The 18,807-nt window shown below is 38.1% G+C and overlaps 1 protein-coding gene across 2 annotated transcripts in view; it reads left to right on the top strand.

Moving 5' to 3' along the window:
• Chuk (component of inhibitor of nuclear factor kappa B kinase complex) overlaps positions 1 to 17,216 on the top strand; it is a 32,195-nt gene extending 14,979 nt beyond the window's left edge. The window contains exons 11-21 of one of the 2 annotated variants that reach the window (XM_055591485.1): positions 1,056 to 1,158; positions 1,862 to 1,985; positions 2,631 to 2,782; positions 5,083 to 5,144; positions 6,835 to 6,944; positions 8,211 to 8,260; positions 11,670 to 11,766; positions 12,193 to 12,340; positions 12,571 to 12,687; positions 14,789 to 14,888; positions 15,985 to 17,216. In XM_055591485.1, the coding sequence (XP_055447460.1) occupies positions 1,056 to 1,158; positions 1,862 to 1,985; positions 2,631 to 2,782; positions 5,083 to 5,144; positions 6,835 to 6,944; positions 8,211 to 8,260; positions 11,670 to 11,766; positions 12,193 to 12,340; positions 12,571 to 12,687; positions 14,789 to 14,857 (1,032 nt within the window). In that variant the 3' untranslated portion in view covers positions 14,858 to 14,888; positions 15,985 to 17,216. Of the gene's footprint in view, positions 1 to 1,055; positions 1,159 to 1,861; positions 1,986 to 2,630; positions 2,783 to 5,082; positions 5,145 to 6,834; positions 6,945 to 8,210; positions 8,261 to 11,669; positions 11,767 to 12,192; positions 12,341 to 12,570; positions 12,705 to 14,788; positions 14,889 to 15,984 lie in introns of both variants that reach the window. The other variant, XM_055591484.1, reaches the window with a different exon arrangement.
• The last annotated feature ends 1,591 nt before the right edge of the window (positions 17,217 to 18,807 follow it).

Genomic DNA, 18,807 nt, shown 5'->3' with positions numbered 1-18,807 from the left:
AGCCAGCCTGCTCTACATGGTAGGTTCAAGGCCAGCCAGGGCTGTGTAGAGAGACCCTGTCTCAAAAAATGTTTTTTGTAACTTTTGTTTTCTGTCTTCTTATATTATAAATGCATATACTACATGCCATACATGGACCTATCTCAAATGTAATTCATAACCTTTACAAAAATCAATTTAAATCAGTATAAAATATTTCTATTCCTCATGTCCATTAACTCTTATATTTCTGTTCTACCCATCTTAATAATTTACTTTCAGTCTTTGTAGATTTGCATGCATGTATGTTATGGGTGTATGTGTTAGCATGAATACATATGTTTATGAGGGCCTCCATACACATGTATGCCCATGAAAGACAAAGGTCAGCCTCAGTTGCCATTCCTCAACAACAGTCAGGCTCTCTCATGGGCTAGAACTTCTTGACTAGGCTAAGCTAGTGGAGCCAGCAGATCTGACTTCTTTTTAAATGTGAGTTCTGGAGGTTGTACTCGGGTCTCTCCATGCTTGTATAACAGCATTTTACTGCTGGAACTGTTTCCCCAACTAGCGTTGTATTTTTGAGTGCTATTGGTGTTACAGTGTATGTGTAAGCACTTTGCTTCATTCCTGTTTGGCTTTTTGAGAACAGACTGGTTTTTATTTTTTATTATTTTTCTGTTTTTCTTAACTTTTTAAGTTAGCAAACAAAATGATGGGTTTTGTTATGGCATTTTTATGCATATATTCATTATAGTTTTTCTTATAAGACCCTTTTTCAGTTTCCCTTTCTTTTGCTGGTCTTCCTCTCCTCAGACAGTCTTTCCTGCTGCTTCCTTGTCATAGGAGTTCCATTTCCCTCTTTCCACACCTTATGTATTTGTTCGTTTTTCCACTTAGCCAATTTATCTTTTTTCTCTTAAACTAAACCTTAGACCCCAGGTCTATAAAATATATGTGAATGCACATTGACTTTGTTCATTGCATTTCAAAGAAGAAAATCTGGTGCTTAAGTATTTATAAAATCTTGAGTTTTCACGAATCTTTAAGTTTTTATTGTTTGTTTCTTTTTTCAGAGAGGCTGTGATAGCTACATGGTTTATTTGTTTGATAAAAGTAAGACTGTGTATGAAGGGCCATTTGCATCCAGGAGTTTATCTGATTGTGTAAATTATATTGGTAAGTAGAGTCAGGTAATGTCTGAACGTAGATCTTGAAATTACATGATTAGTAGAGATGATCTTTTATGGTCTTGTTCAGTATCACTCTTTGAGATTTCTATATGTGGTGAAAAATGGATTTAATGTAGCTTGGAAGGTGTAAAGGGAGATTTGAATTACCAGGAGATCCTTCATTTAGGAGAAGACCTCCTTTGCAGAGGATAATGCTCTATAGAGAGGGCAAGGAAAGCCCACTACTAGTTAAACCTACTTTTTAATTGTTTCTTCAGTACATGTGTTCAGACATTTATACACACCGCTTATACTGTAAATTTCACGAAGCTTACTGAGCTGGTAGTTCAGGAGATAGTAGATATTTTTCAGAAACAGAAAAGACTGGTGGACTATGGAAGAGATGGAACTTGATTTAAAACTTTTTTAAAAAGTAAAGATTTTGGATTAGCAGAGAGAGGAATATTCTTGATTATAAAGAAGCAAGGTTAAAAGAAAACATACAGGAATTATCTCAAGCTCTTTGAGAGAAGTAGTTATGTCATTCATAACTACTTAATTCATACAGCCAGAGTCAGGCAGTAGTTTTTTGTTTTTTGTTGTTTTTTTGTTTTTAGCATCTGTGGGATTAGTATTTGTAAAGTAACTCACAAAGAATGAACTATAATGTCTTTGAAAGTAGCATCACCTCCCTTATTTCCATCTTACAGTACAAGACAGCAAGATACAGCTTCCAATTATACAGCTGCGTAAAGTATGGGCTGAGGCAGTGCACTATGTATCTGGGCTAAAAGAAGACTACAGCAGGCTCTTTCAGGGACAGAGAGCAGCAATGTAAGTGGGTTGGTTTTTAAGCATAATTCCTTGTGTATCATGTATTCAAGGCTTATTTTTGCCAGTTTTCACTGAACTGGGTTGTCTACAAGGCTAAAATATCAAGCATTGTTCTTTTTTATTAATGTGTGCACATGAGTGGTTGTGCATGTGGAAGCCAGAGGTTGATGTTGGGGCTCTTTCCATTATTGTTTTCCCACATACACTCTGAGGCACGATCTGTTACTAACCCTGGAGCTCACTGTTTGAGCTAGACTGACTAGTTAGTGAGCTCATAGGATCGGCCTGTTCCACCTAGCCTCTTAGCCCTGGAGCTACAAGCACACATTGCCATGCACTAAACTGAGGTGCTCATGTGTGCAAGACAAGCACTTTGCCACTGAGCCATCCTCTGCTCTTCTCGCCAGACTCACAGATTTCTTCGTAGTGGTCTAAAAATCACTCGGCTGTAGTACTTGAAAGTAGAATTCCTGAGTGGTCATAGTGGAAGGTTGTTTGTCAGAGACATCTCAGGCAGGAAAGAGTCAGCTATTTCTCTTGAATTGATAATAGAAACTTACGTTTTGGAGTTTGGATACTGTGAGTTTGCAAATTGTTATTCATTGTTTCTAAATGTTGATAATGTTTTGTTTTGCTATGGCTTAGGTTAAGTCTTCTTAGATATAATGCTAACTTGACAAAAATGAAGAATACTTTGATCTCAGCATCACAGCAACTCAAAGCTAAATTGGAGTTTTTTCACAAAAGCATCCAGCTTGACTTGGAGAGATACAGTGAGCAGATGACCTATGGAATCTGTAAGTGTCTGGCTGTAATGTATTGTAAGGAATGTCGAGTCTCTCAGAACCATCTGTTCTTGTCTTGTTGACATGGAGCCAGGTATTTAAATTCAGATCACAACAACATATAGGATAACTTAAGTCATCAAACTGTTTTGTTTTCAGGGCTAGCTCTTAAGCCCTTAGTTGAGCAACTTATTTCATAATTGTAATAAAATTACTTAACCCTAGCAAAGCTAAGTAATATAGAAGACAGAATTTCAAGTCTTATTTTAAAAATGCATAGGATTTATACTGAACTGACTTCTTAGCCAGTACTGTGTAGTGAGATGTGTGCTTCCCCAGTTTGAATGTTGAAACCCTGCTTCTTAAGCTAATGGTAGGACCTTTGGGGAATGACTCAGTCACAAAGGAGCCTCCATGAAGGAATCCGTGCCCTTATAACAGGAGGCTTAATGAGGTTCTCGTTTCTTCTGCATGAGGGGACACACCGGTGGCCATCTATGAACCACAGCTTGATCTTGAACTGCTCAGATTCCAGAACTGAGACATAAATATCCATGTTTTATTTGCCACCTAGAGTATATTTGTTTTTGTTTTCTGGTTTTGTTTTTGCAGTATAGCAGTTCAAATGGAATAACACAGCCAGAGGAGTCTTAAATTTTATTTGTCTTTCTGTTAAAAAAAAAAAAAAAAAAGATAACTCCAAGGTCATGCTTTTTTCTAATCCATCTGCTATGGAGTTCTAGCTACTGTTTTCTTATTGTACACAGTCCCCTGAGTCAGCCTTACCTCCCCTCAGATGTGTTAAGGATTTATAAAGAGTTAAAATTCAAATAAACTGAATTTGCTTATTTCATGAAACATGCCTTTTTTTAGGAAGTAGATGTTTTTTACATATGTACTTCACAAAGATGTGAATATCTCAGAATATCCAGGTGTGATCAGAAGTGTCCAGTTAGTGAGTATGTTTAGACTCCAGTGCTATTTCTGTGTTTGCATATTATAGGCATTCTGATGAATGATAAAACAATTATTTCATTAAAGCATCTTTGACTTGTCAGAGACATACCATATAATATAATGAAATAGATCTAAATGTGCTGATACTAAAATATCAGTGGAATATGTAACAGTGACTTTTTTAGTTATTTTTTTATTGTTGTGAACAAGGCAACTTGGGGGCTTGTTTACAATTTCAGAGGGCGAGTCCTTGAGCAGCAGTGAGGCAGGCAGGCATGGCTCCAGATCAGAAGCTGAGTGCTTATTTGATCCATAGGCAGGAGACAGAGAGAGAGCACTACTGGACCTGGTATGGACTTTGAAACCCACTGACATAATTTTTCCAGCAAAGCCACATCCCCTAATCCTTCTTAAACAGTCTACCAACTAGAAACCAAACATTCAAATATATGAGCCTATGGGGGCTATTCTTATTTAACCACCGTAGTGATACTAGCTTGTAGGGAAAGCATATATAGATTTTCTTTCTTACTTGTGAGAGAATAGAGAATATATCTTGTGACAATTGTATTAGTGAGAACATGTCACGTAAAGGGAAGTCTTTCTTTTTATATGCTTTTATAATTTTATTTGTTTTTTTTTTTTTTATAGTACTGGGAATTGAACCTAGACCCTTGTGTTGTCGCTTGCTTTTTGTTTTTGATACAAGGTCTCATTATGTAATCTTGACTGGCCTGGAACTCACTACATAGAGCAGGCTGTCCTTGAACTCTCAGAGGTCTGTCTGCTTCTGCCTCTCAAGTGCTGGGATTAAACATGTGCATGAACATGCGCTGCCAAACTGAGACCCTTGTCTAAGGCCGGCTCCTGCCACTGAGCCACATTCCAAGCCCACGCTCAACTTTTCTGGAACGTGTTTATGCAGTACTTTAAGATTTTTGGAGGGGAAAAAAAAAACAAAACCCTCCTAACTCCAGGATCAACAGCCATGTTTGGTGTTCTTTGGCTTGCAGCTTTAGTTGTCACATGGCGTTCTCCTTTTATGTTGATGTTTCTGACCCCTCCTCCCCAGGTCTGTTCTCTCTAAGGACACTGGAAAAGAGTCACGCTGCAGTATGGGCCTAGCTTAGACCAGTGTGAGTACATACACAGGTGATTAGCTTTATAAATTAACCTGGTTCCAGTGAGGTCCCCTTCCGAGACCTTGGGGCTTAGGAGTATAGAATATCTATTTGGGAAACGCTCTCCATTAGGAATCTTTGATGGTATTACAGGAGGAAACATAATGTTTAAAGATACAGTTATTTCAGAGGAAACTAATTTAGACTTGATTTTCTTTTTTAAAATTTTTTTAGCTTCAGAAAAAATGCTGAAAGCATGGAAAGAAATGGAAGAAAAGGCCATTCACTATGCTGAGGTAAAAATCATTGAACTCATTCTGTATATTTACTGTCTCCATTAGAAATTATCTCTGGTTTTGACATATAAAGAGTATTTATTGTATTATTTCTGAAATTTAAACAGATATCTAGCATATGCTTTGAATAGAGAGAAGAAAGTACCACGGACTATATGCCAAAGGCTTTGGGTAAACTTTTTAGCTTCTCCAAACATTAGTTCCCATATATAGATGTATGTATATATTAGAGGTTGTAGTCTTTCTTAATAGGCTTATGAATATTAAATTTAAGTCAATAATGGGATGTATCACTATTATTTTTCTGATTGGTTTAGGTAAGATGGAATCATATCTAGTTTAAGTGGGACAGTTCTTTTTATATCTGATCTCCTTCCATAATTTTCAATAGTACTCTGTTTCATTCTCAAAACTATATAGGTTTAAACAGTTACATGGTCTCTTGAGGCGGTATAGATCATTCCCTAGGTGGCATTTTTTTTTCTCCTATATGTCCATGGTCCTGAGCTGTTGCTTTCCTTGGTGCCAGTTCACACTTACACTGAGGGTGTGGACAGGGCAGTTGGTATCACGGGGCTGATACGCAAGGAATAGCAGTGGTTTCAGTAGCCACTTGTGTCTTGTGAATGACATTTGTGCTGTTTGGTTTCTCCAAAGGCCAAAACAAATGCTAATAGTAGTTGACTGTGGTTAGAAGGGAAACAGAGGAATAAGTATGTCTTTATTTTTATTATATTTATTGTATGTATTTATTTATTGAATCAGGGTCTCACTGTGTAGCTAATAGTTGACTGTGGTTAGAAGGGAAACTGAGGAATAAGTATGTCTTTATATTTATTGTATTTATTTATTTATTTATTGAATCAGGGTCTCGCTGTGTAGCTAATAGTTGACTGTGGTTAGAAGGGAAACTGAGGAATAAGTATGTCTTTATTTTTGTTGTATTTATTTGTTTGTTTGTTTATTGAGGCAGGGTCTCACTGTGTAGCCCTAGACCAAATACACTTGCCTCTGCCTCACGAGTGCTGGGATTTAAGCATGCACCTGACATAAGGTGTTTTTATATGAGAGGTTATCAGAAGTATAAAAAAGTTCCCACCACAGCCGAGGAGCTATTCACAGTTACAGCTGCTGAGGGAAGGAGAGTCACGTTTTTTTTTTTAAGCAGATGGGCCCTAGTAGTTGGACCATGTCCTGTCTTATGGCCTTACATTCATTTGTATATGAGCATCACCGAGTGGACCCTGTGAGTTACTTAAAAATAAAAACAAAAAAATTACATGAAGTTGGGAGGGGTGGAAGGGGAGCTAGAAGAGCTAGATCTTGGAGGAGTTAGGGGCAGGAGGGGGAGTAAATGTAATCAAAATATATTGTGTGCTCCTATGAAATTCTCAACAAATTACTATTTGATTATTATGTAAATAGTGTTAACCAGCCTAGCATAGTGCTTTACACTGTAATCCCAGCACGCAGGAAAGTAAGACAGGAAAATTACAGGTTCAGGAATAGCCTAGGCTATGTGATACCACTGTCTGCTTAAATAAACAGACAATTAGCTTTAACAAAGTTACTTTGTTGTGGTAAAATACCAAGTTCAGCTGCTTAGAAAGATGATTCTCCACCTCTAAGGTCTGAGCCTGTTTTAAACAGTAGTGAGCCTGTCATTTCCTTTGTTTGTGTCATACTTTAGGTTGGTGTCATTGGATACCTTGAGGATCAAATTATGTCTTTGCATACTGAAATCATGGAGCTGCAAAAGAGCCCCTATGGGAGACGCCAGGGAGACTTGATGGAATCTCTGTAAGAATGTGTCTGGGCTATTGCTCTTGATTCTATAATTACTTGTTTTGTTCTATCTGCTTATACCTGGCAGGATTAAGCCTCTACGTAGTGTAACTCATGTTTTTTCTTTCTAGTATATTCCTATGATATGACTTTAAATATTTATTTTGTTGGGGGAAGGGGGCGGCATGCAAAACATCACAATGTATGTGTAGAAATCAAAGGACAAAATTGTGGTTCTCCCCTTCCACCATGCTGGGCCCAGGAATTGAACTCCTGTTGTCAGGCTTGGCAGCAAGCACCTTTACCTACTGAGCCATCTCTCCAGCCCTTATAATATCTTAAAAGAGAGCTATTTCCTAGTTACAGGCTATTTAAAAGAATATCCCTGTTTCCTTATTGGTGTATTGTTGTTGTTGTTGTAAGTATATTTAAATTGCAAATGATTTTCCCATTTATTACGCTTTGGTTCAAGGTATAATCTCTTAACTCCTATGTTGAGGTTAATTTCCTAAGAGTCTAGATTAGGAATTTCAGATGTCTTTCTAATCACAAGCCATAATTTTTTCCCCTGGTGCATTGGGTTTATATTTGTGATGAAGAGCAGAACAAATCCTTAGTTTTGGAGACTAAGGAGATGGCCAGCACTTTCTGCTCAAGCTTTAGGACCTGAGTTCAAATCCCCAGAATTCACATGTAAGGCTAGGTGCAGTTTCATGTCTGTAACTCCAGTGCTTTTACAGTAAGAGGGAGACAGAAACTGGAGACTCGAGGGAAGCGTGCAGGCCAGCCAGCTTAGCACAGGCAACAGTGCACAGCAGAGGCCTATCTCAGGTAGACAGCAAGGATTGATGTTCAAGGTTATCCTCTGACCTCCTCACACACCTACACACAGACACCTGCACACACAGATACAGTTGTTTGTTTTGTTTTGTTTTGTTTTTTAAGCTTTACGTTTTAAGCACTTGTATTCTTATTATTCACTGAAATGCTTTGTAGAATATTCATTGATAATCTGTACTTGCTTAAAAATTGGATCTTGTCCCAATAACCAGTATTATTCAAGTTGTGTATTATTAGTCATTAAGTTACTTCCACTTACAGAGAGGGTTTTATAGCTGGCTACGGTGGTAATCCCAGCACTTGGGTGGCAGAGGTAGGCGGATATCTGTGAGTGCAAGGCCAGCCTGGTCTACAAAGTGAGACCAGGACAGCCAAAGCTACACAGAGAAACCCTGTCTTGAAAAAACCAAACAGAAAGAGTTTTGTTTTTCTCTTTTGTAGGGAACAGCGTGCCATTGATCTTTATAAGCAGTTAAAGCACAGACCTACAGGTAAGGCACTTTAGTCACAGAATGTAAAAGCATTTTTGGAAACTCCTTAACTGAACAAAATGGCTGGAATTTAAATTTTTTTCAACTTCAGAGGAAGATCCTGTTTTGGTATTGTTATTGCAACATTTGTGGCATAATAGTTTTAAATTTATAAGAATTTAAAAGAATAGAAAGGGAAAGTAATAAAAATATTAAAGTAGAAAAGTTAAAATAGAGTAGAAAAGAGAATAGAGGAGGAAAAAGAAACCGAAACAAGAAGAAAAAAAAAAAGGGAAGGAGTGGGGCATTGGATCAGTGGGTAAAGTGCTTGCTACTGTAACATGAAAACTGAGTTTAGATTCCCAACACTCACATAAAAGCCACATGTGGCAGCACCTGAGATCCCAGCACTGAGGGAGTAGAGACAGAGGTATTCCTGGTACTCAGGGGCCAGCCAGTCCATCTGAAACAGCAGCATAAGGTTCAGTGAGATACGCTGTCAACAAGTTAGGTGGAGAGCCATCCAGGGAGATACCTGAAGGTACCTCGGGCCTCCATAATTAACACATACTTTCCTAACAAAAAGGAAACATCCCTTCCCACTAAAAAAGGGGGTGTGTGATTAAAAAAAGGTTGGGGTTATAATGCTGCTTAAATTAGAGTGGTTGGCAAGAATTCAGTGCAGCAGATTCTGGGTGGAAGGTGAGGGAAGAAGCCCAAAGTCTATGTGGAAGCAGTTTGCCCTCAAAAACTGCCTGCACCAGCACTGGTCACTACTTGTACCCCGAGGGGAACAATTCATATTGAACATCTGCCAAATACACAGCATTGTTGTTGGGAGGAGTGTTGGTTGGAAGCCAGGAGCCTTGAATTCTAAATTGGGTATTTTATTGACCAAGCAATCTCCAACACCTCTTTCTGTTCCCCTTTTGTGCAAAACAAAACAAAACCTTCTAACTCAGTAGCTTTGGCAGTGTATTTGAGGGAGTGATTATGAAAATGCTCTGAAAACAATAAGGTGGGATATATTTTATATGTTTTATATGCAAAACCCCTTTATTTCACTTAAAATGTATTTACTTTGAAGGATTACATAAGCAATAAAAAGGGATGTCTGTGCTCTGGAATATATGTATTCTATTTAAAAGATTTTATATAACAACATTTTCAAGTTTATACTTGAAAATTTATAAACAGCAACATATGCAACTTTGTGTAATATTTACACTTTTTTTATACAGTGTTTTCTTTGTTGTTGTTTTTGAGCTAGGGTTTCTCTGTGTATCCTTGGCTGGCCTGGACTTGCTTTATAGACCAGACTGGCCTCAAACTCAGAGATCTGTCTGCCTCTGCCTCTCTGAGTGCTGGGGTTACCGGTGTGGACCACTGGCCCCGGTCTTCATGCACTGTTATTTTTGTTTGTTTGTTTGTTTGTTTTGTTTTTAAGTTTTTTGAGATTTTTATTTTTATTTTGTGTGTGGGTGTATGTCAGTGCACCACAGAGGCCAGAAGAGGGCGTTGAATAACTGGACTGGAGTTACAGGTGGCCATGTGGTTGTTCTGAACCTCTGGAAGAGCGGCCAGGGCTCTTACCAGGTGAGCTCTTTCTCCAGCTCCACATGCTGCTTTTTTGTTGCAGTAGAATTTGTTCAGTTTTTTGCTACACAAATACTTACGAAATACATCTCAGACATGAATGAATTATTGATGGTTAGGTTGTTTAGAATTGGTTTCTTGCATGAGGTAAAATGTGAAAACTGTCTTTATCCTCTTCTGACAAAGGCTGAAGTTTTGAGGTCTTTATCATTAAAAGAGTTAGTTCTATGGGGAACCCTTGGGTTTGGTTTGTAGAGATTACAAAGGACTGCTGTTTGGAGAAAAATGTTTTTGGAGCCTTGGGTCTGTTCAATGAGGGTGTGGGGGAGGCAGGGAGAGAGAGAGACAAAGACAGATATTCTGGGAATGAAGCTGAGCTGTGGAAGACACTTCTGGGACAATTTTAGAAGGACAGATTCTTTTTCTTTTTCCCTCCTCTTGCAGTATTGGACATACAGCCCAGGGCCTTGTATATGCTTGGCAGACACTGACTGCCTCTGAGCTACAGTTCCACAATCCTTTCAAACCTCTTTTGAAATTCCTTCCATGGTTTTCTTTTGGGGGTAACACAGAAGAACATTTAATGAGGAAAGTTTGTTCAGTTAGTAACAAGTATAAGCAGTAGTGCTATTTTGTTTTTAGGCTTATTATCTAAGAAAATACCAGGATGCACATCAGCAAATTTCTGCTCTTATAAACTTAAATTGCCATTTTCTGAAATACAGCAACTAATGCTAGTAATTTTAAAAACTGATAGTGTCATTTATAAACTGTAGAACTCAGTGTAACCAACAACCATTCCTTTTGAGAACATCTGTCAGAAGCCAGTTGACTTTAAGGTAAATTTCAGGGTGTCTACTGATCCGTTTTATTAGTACATCAGATTTGGTGTAAGTCAGCTTTTTTCTTTTCAGGTGACGTTTTTATGAGCTGTAAACAGGTGGATTAGCATGAAATTCCAAGCAACTTGTAAGGGCAGTGAAAACCTGATTGCCCTACTGTTTTAACTGTTAGTTATGTAAGAAAGCTAGTCTCTTGGCCAAAGGCTGCATCTCTGTCTGAATTTGGGTTAGTACAGGTTAAAGATCAACCAGACTATTCTCTCAAACACAGGCAACATAAGTCTCTAAAGATTGAACATACACCCAATCATGCACAATTTTACTTTAGAAAATATTTCTGTCTGTGGGTATGTGTAGGGGAATTCACAGAAAAGGGCATCAGATTCTCCTGGAGATAGAGTTACAGGCGTTTGTGAGCCACCTAATGTGGTTACTGGGATATGAATCTGTGTCCTCTGGAAGAGCAGCAAGGGTTCTTGACAACTATACCCAGCACTATAACTTTACTTTTTGAGGTATAGTTACAATTGAACTATACCTTCAACACCTTAGAATTTATTTATAGTTAATTTGGGAAATTTTAAAATCCAAGTATTAAATGGTGTTGTATTCCTGGGGAGATGTGAACAGTCCCCTCACTCCAGATAGGACACCAGTGACAAAGTACTGATTCTGTCCTACTCTTGTTTGGTGAATTTCTCCTCTCTGTGTATCTGCAACTGATTTAGAACTCTTTTCGGTTCTTGGGGAGGGGTAAGGCCTCATGAGCTCCTCTTGGCACCACGACAGACTGTTAATGGGCCTAGTCTTATGTTGGTGAGCACAGCTTCTGGGAGTCCATTAAGGCAACAGCAGTGTCACACCTCAAGGGCAGTACTCCACAACAAATGGAGAGGGCTTTTTAAGAGTTTTTAAGGAGCTTTTTGTTTGTGTGCTGATGTCGTCTTCTCCCGAAGAGAGGTTATAAAGCTACTAACTAAAGTCTTTTATAGACCACTCCTACAGCGACAGCACAGAGATGGTGAAGATCATTGTGCACACTGTGCAGAGTCAGGACCGTGTTCTCAAGGAGCTGTTTGGTCACCTGAGGTAAAAAATTGCTTTATTTCCTCCCAAATGCCAGTGTATTTGTGCGCCTTTTAAATTATAATGCTCCTTTGGTAAATAGTTGCTCTCTTAGAAGACATGTGTAAGCGCTGAGCATATGCTTCACTTTTCATTTTATTTATGTGTATGGGTGTTGCGCCTGCATATTTGCCCCATGTGTGTGAGGCCAGAAAGGGGCATCTGATCTCCTGGAACTAGAGGTACAGATGGTTGTAAGCCACAATATGGGTGCTGGGAATAGAACCCAGGTCCTCTGGAAAAGCTGTCTCTTCACCCCTATATTCATTGCTTGTGAGATCAAGTCATTAAATATGATGTTGGTTGTGGTTCATTTCTGCTGGGTTTGAGAGTATGTTATACCATTCTGAGGGATGTGACAAGTATCTGACACTGACTTAATCTTTCCAGCAAGTTGTTGGGTTGTAAGCAGAAGATTATTGATCTACTCCCCAAGGTGGAAGTGGCCCTCAGTAACATCAAAGAAGCTGACAATACTGTCATGTTTATGCAGGGAAAGAGGCAGAAAGAAATTTGGCACCTCCTTAAAATTGCCTGTGTAAGTAATTATTAGTGAATGTAATATTGAGTTGCTGTTATTTTCTGTCAAAGAAGTTTGTATTGCTTTGACTTTTTGTCCTTTGACTATTTATACTTTTATTCACAAACAGTCCAGTTGTGCATATAGGTAACGACTGAATTATAAATCTCAAGAGTATAGTTTTTTTTTAAAGGTATGAATCAAGAGGTGCTTGCCTGCAACTTACTGTTTGTGTTTTTTTCCTTCAGACACAGAGTTCTGCCCGCTCTCTTGTAGGATCCAGTCTAGAAGGCACAGTAACCCCTCCAGCATCAGCCTGGCTGCCCCCCACATTAACAGACCGTGAACATCCTCTGACATGTGTGGTAACTCCTCAAGATGGGTGGGTTTCAAATAACAGTGGATATTTGAGAATGGGGTAGGAGTAAGACAGCAGAGTGTGGTGGTTAGCAGTGCCTTCAGACCAGGGGCCAGTTTTCACTATCTTTTTAATAGTGCTGAGTAATTTTTTAACTGTTCATATATCTTCACTTAAGAAAATGTTTATTTTATATATTTATTACATATATAGTGTTCTGCCTGCACACCAGCAAAGGGCACCAGATCTATTATAGATGATTATGAGCCACCATGTGGTTGCTGGGAATTGAACTCAGGACCTCTGGAAAAACAGCCAGTGTTCTTAACCTCAGAGCCATCTCTCCAGCTCCATATATTTTCACTTTAAGATGAGGATATTTTATAGAATTACTGTGAAAATTCAGTTGGACAATGTATGTAAAATGCTTGGGAAATAAATTTCAGTCTTACTGATGTGTTAGTTCAATCCATGCTCTAAGCCATTTCTGTTCCCCGCTTATCAATTTCCTTTACCCAAACCATATTCCTTTCTTAACAACTTATTTCTATGAGAAAGTATGCTTTTTTCCATTTTCAGTTTTTGGTATTCAAGTTCTCTTTTAATAAAGTAGTGATATCTAATTCATAACAGTATTTCTTAATTTTTTTCAGTGGTTTAAATCATTTTGTAGTAAGAACTCAGATTTGCAGCCCTGCATTTTATCTTTAGTTCCTATTTTTCTGCTAAAAGCTGAATGACTGTCCATCTGTTATTTTCTCAGCATAAGGTGTGCCGTGTTCAAGTGGCTCTTTGCTAGCTTGTGTATTGTCGCTTTTCTCACAACTCATGGAGACCTCCACAACACCAAGCATTCCCTGGAAGTTGCCCATAATTAGTTTTGCAGAAGTGCACCCATGTTACATCACTGCTCAGGAGGTCATGCAGTTGCACATTCTGTACTCTGCTTTTATGAGAGAAAAAGCACATGACAGGAAGGCAAGCTGATATCAGGCATTTTCTTGTTTAAAGAAAACAAGTTCCAGGGTATCTCTCAGGGTCACTAAATATGTGGCCCAATATGAACACATAAACAAGTCTAGCAGAGGCTGTGATTTTACGGACTTCAAGAAATACTCTGTTAGAACAGAAGAAAGTAAAAGCTGGTATTTCCTAATTCTTTGTTTTCATTAAAGGCATTTAGACTTGGTAGGGATGCCAATTCCAAATACCAGTTCTGTAGGTACCTTCCAATTTGAGCTTGTGGTTGTTTGTAACAGTATAGCTAATATGTTTTAAAAATACATTTTCTGATAAAGGAATGCTGATCTTAAGTATAATGTACCAAGGATTAGGAAATTGTTAGCATGAGATTTTCTATCGATTGGCTAATACCTGAATCAGTATTTGGTTTTAAGCTAGCAGTGGCTGTTGCCTATGGCCTACAGTGTGGTAGAAGAGGGACTGAGGGTTGGTGAAGGATGATGACAGAGGACTATGGAAGAGGGAAAGCATGATGAGAGAACTAGAATCAGAGCTCCTTCAAATACAAGTCCCCAGGGATATTTGTGGCTCATGGTTTTCTTCTGCTGTCTTCAGCAGTCAGCTTGCTTGTTTTCATTGCTTCTTACTGTCTGTAGTTTCCAACTAGTTTTTCTCTTTCCTGGAACTCTGGAGACAAGAAAATACCTTTGAATCTCTCCCCTGTGTTTGTGTGTGAAGTAAGCATGCTGGTGCTTACTTTTCTTTAACTATCTCTAAAAGAAAAAGGAAACAACCCAGAAAAAAAAAAATTTTTATTTGTGTATTCCAAGGGGACCTTTTCCCCAGCCTTTCATTTCTTCAGTGGGGTGGGGGTGGCAGGGCTGCTACCAGGGCCACCTATTTCAAAAGAAAGTGTGATTAGAGTTACAGTGGACTTACTAGGGTAGGCAGGCGCAGTGGCATGGGTGAAGTAGGGTGTTGTCTCTTGAGTGGAAGGGATATAGAAACTGAAGATTGCAGCAGTCAGCTTTATTGGGGTACTAGGTTACAGGAAGTGGTAAACCTGATCTAGAAGACGAGAAAGTAGGCAACACTCAGGTGCGCCTTTGCTGAACTTTAAATGCTTTTGTTTTTTCATCCACCAGAGAGACATTAGCACAAATGATAGAAGAAAATCTGAACTGTCTTGGCCATTTAAGTACTATTATTCGTGAAGCAAATGAGGAACAGAGCAATAGTATGATGGTAAGTTTTGTGTGAATACGGGTGTATATTTTAGATATGTTAGATACAAAATTTTTAATTTTCCATGTTGGCCATGTGTGGCATTTGAGGATATATATGCAATAGAACTCAGGAAAGAACATTTGAGAAATATTTTGAACCTCAAATTTCCATTTTTTTTTGTTATATAAGGATGTTTATTCTGGTTTCATTTCTGTTGCTGTAATAAATTGGCCTTACAAAATCAGCTTAGGGGAGAAGGGTTTATAATTACAGGCTACAGACCACCGTTGTGGGGAAGTCAAGGCAGGAACTTGAAATTTCTAGTCGTAACATCTACAGTCAGCAGCAGAGAGAAATGTGTCTGCATTCCTGAAGTACTCAGCTCACTTTTTTCATAATTCTATAGTATAGGCCCATCCCTTGACATGGTGTTGTCCACTTTTAGGCTGGGCGTTTGCATATCAGTTAATGTAATCAAGACAATCCCCTGTATACATGTCCACAGCCCACGCTGATCCCAACTGACCCTGACTGTCCTTGGGATTCTCCCAGGTGATTCTAGGTTGCGTCAAATCCACAACAGTAGCCATTGGTGTTTAGTAGCATTATGTCAACAGTAGCATCGTTAGTCAGATTTAACCTTTGCACTGTGACTATTGAAATGGAATTGGATGTACCTTTTTGCTTCAGCAGTTCATTTTTTCAGTAAGATGGTACTTGTACTCTATAATTTAATTATTGTATTTGATGCATAGAAGATCAATTTTGCTAATGATAAAAGTGATTGTATCAAAATTTAGTTACTTTGAACTATTGATGTGTTAAAACTGGGAGAAGCTACTCTAAAATCTTAGAAAATTCACTGCATTTCATCTTGATACCAACTCTCTGTCTTTCCACATAAGATAAATATTTTACTCAGATTTTTATGAGAACTTTGAGATATTTTTGAGATTTCCAGAAGATAAGGTGAGCTAAATTCAAACTAACTTCTATAGTTTTTAACTTTTTGAATTTTCATTATAAAATGTCTAAACATTAAAACAATTTTAAAAAGTGAGCTCTATCTACATTTGGACAACTGCTAATTTTGACTTTCCATGCCTGCTTTTAGAGTCTTGATTGGAGTTGGTTAACAAAATGACTCGCCACTTGTTCACTGTCCTCAAGCCAATGGAAGTTGTTCCAGCACATGTTCAGACTTTGTCTTTTCTTGCTGAAGCCGTAATTCACGTACCAGTCAGTGGAAGAGATGGCTGTGATCATAAACTACGAATGATGAGACAAGCACAGTATCATGATTTTTTGTTAATGATTGTGACCTCTGAACAGATAGGATTTTATAACAAATTAGTGAAGTTAATTATTTTTAACACTGCAACTCTCCAAGGATATCATTGGTGACCTGCTTATCATTAAAATTGGCAAAGTACTACTTGTTTAGCTGATGGAAAAGTTATCTTCTAAAGTTGTAAATTTTAGGCATAGGGCCCATGTGGTATTAGTATACAGAGACGAAAAATTCATCCAATGTTCATTTTAAGTAAAAGTTGTCTACTGAATTTCTGTGGAAGAGACTGCTCACAAGTAAAATTGAGCTTCCTGAAGACTGACACCTGCCTCCTTGGGTTTCACTCAGCATGTGCTCTTCTTGGCCTCATAAGGAGTTAGAGGAATCTCATCTTTATAATTGCACATTTAGTAGTGTCCTTAAGGGATTGTGCATACCTGCCTTCGATATCAGCTGACTATAATGAACTGTGTTGTGTGCTATATGTATGTGTATTTAAGGTATATATAATAATATCAAAGATTTCTGTTAATTTATAATGTATTTGAAGGTTGTATGTTTTTGCATTTGTAAAAATGGGTCACTTGTTTAAACAATCTTTTGTGTCTTGTCATACAAGTTTCAAAAGCTCTCCATCCCTTTATAATTATAGTTTCAAAATCCAAGAAGTTCTGAAAACAAGGTTTTCAAGGTTTTTGGTAACAAAATTGACTTGCCTCTGGATCTATTCTGACCTGACACTGAATCTGTTTATCCCATTTAGTGTGAATATTCATATATTTTGCTGCATAAATATTAATGTGTTTGATTAAGGGGATATATTGCCACAAACTCTTTTGAGGGTTAATGTAGCATGATGTATGCACTGAATTACCTTTCTAAAATCTGAAATTTTTTAAATTCTGAAACATCTGGACTTAGGGGTTTCAGATAAAAGATTGTGGATCTCTGCCTTCTGTTAAATAATTTAGAAGGTGTTATTTTGTTTTAAAAAATGTGAAATGCTTTTATATTCTAGTTTTTCACTTTGCATATTAAATGATTTTAAAATTGTTTTTTGAATCTCTATTTATTACTAAAAAGCAAGTTGTAGTACCACAGGAATATGGTTTGAGAAAATATAAAAGGTTAGAATAGGTTAGGAGCACAAATAACATGATGGATTTTTTGTACTTTGATATTTGTGTGTGCACACATGTGTGTGGAAGCCAGAGACAACTGTGGGTGTAATCTTCAGGAATACTGCCCCACTTTTTAGACTCTGTCAGTCAGTGGCCTGAAGCTTATCAACTGAGCTAGGGTGGGTGGTCTGTGAGCTACAGAGATTTTCTTGGTTTTGCATGCTCACTACTGCCATTATAGGCGCCTACCACCATGTCTCCTATTTTACATGGGTTCTGAGGAATCAAATTCGGATCCTCCTGCCTGCAAAGCATGTGCTTTGCCAATTGAGCTCTTTCCCCAACCTGCCTTGTACTTCCTTCTGGAATTAAATAGACTCACTGGAAAGTGTTGAGTAACTTCCTTACTGTGGTGTTTTTCCTAAGAAGTGCTAGTACTATTATCTGTGTCAGAAAACAGATCTTTTAAACTGATGATAGAGTCCTCCCTTCTCCCTTCCCCATTTTGTTAATGCTGTCATTTTCCTAGTATCTAAGTCTGAAAGCTTGGAGTTGTCTTTTATCTTTTGGGTTTGGTTTTGAGACAAGGTCTCACTATTAACTTAGTCTAGTCCAAACTTGCCAACGTTCTTTAATCTGCAAAGTCTCCTCTACAGGTGTGTATGCACATGGCTATCTTCTGTCTTTCAAATCACTGGGAATGAATATTTCCTTAAAGTTGGTAATTCCATCCCTGTGTGCTGAATGACAGGCAAACTCTCGAGTCAGTAGCTATAGAGTCTCAGGGCTCTGAATAGTAAGTACTTACTGGGTACTTCTTAGAAGAAAATAACCTACATGGAAAAGGTCAGAAGGACTTTTGGTTTTATTTCTGTTGTTTTAAAACAGGATCTCACTGTACAGACTGGCCAGGCTGGAACTCCCTAGACCAAACTAACTTCACACTTTAGTAATACTCCTTCCTCTACCTTCCAGGAGTGTGCCACCTCACCTGGCTAACTGAAAAGTTAATACAGACAGTTCAATAAAGGAGTTTCAAAAATATATCATTTATTTTTTTTTCCAGAAATCACGATTTTTTTAAATATCAAAATCACCAGTACTCGCCATATAGCAAGGTCCATTTTGATGTGGCATGACTGGAGTGATGGTACATGGTTTAGACAGGCGAGATGAGGCAAAATAGAAGATCACTCGGAGTTGTTTCTGAATAGTTAGTAGATCACTCTACTTTTCAGTAACTTTCAGAATTAAAAGTTATCAATTGAATATACTTTATTCTATAAACAACATTATGAAGAACTAAGAATAAATCCAGAAAACAGGTGCTAGACTCAAAGCAAGCTTGTCCCCCACATCAACCCCAACATGCTACTGGGCAAGAGCTCTACTGCTGATCTTTAGCTGCAGCTTCTTTTCTTGTTTGTTGTTTTTTGTTTTGTTTCTGAGACACACTGGCCTGAAACTCATATTCCCCCTGCTTCCACATTCCAGCTAAGATTACAGGTGTATGCATCATGGTGAG

This window comes from Psammomys obesus, unplaced genomic scaffold, assembly GCF_907164565.1.
Source record: "Psammomys obesus unplaced genomic scaffold, mPsaObe1.curated_primary_1811, whole genome shotgun sequence".
Lineage (NCBI taxonomy): Eukaryota > Metazoa > Chordata > Mammalia > Rodentia > Muridae > Psammomys > Psammomys obesus.
This window is presented reverse-complemented; position numbering and strand designations above follow the sequence as displayed.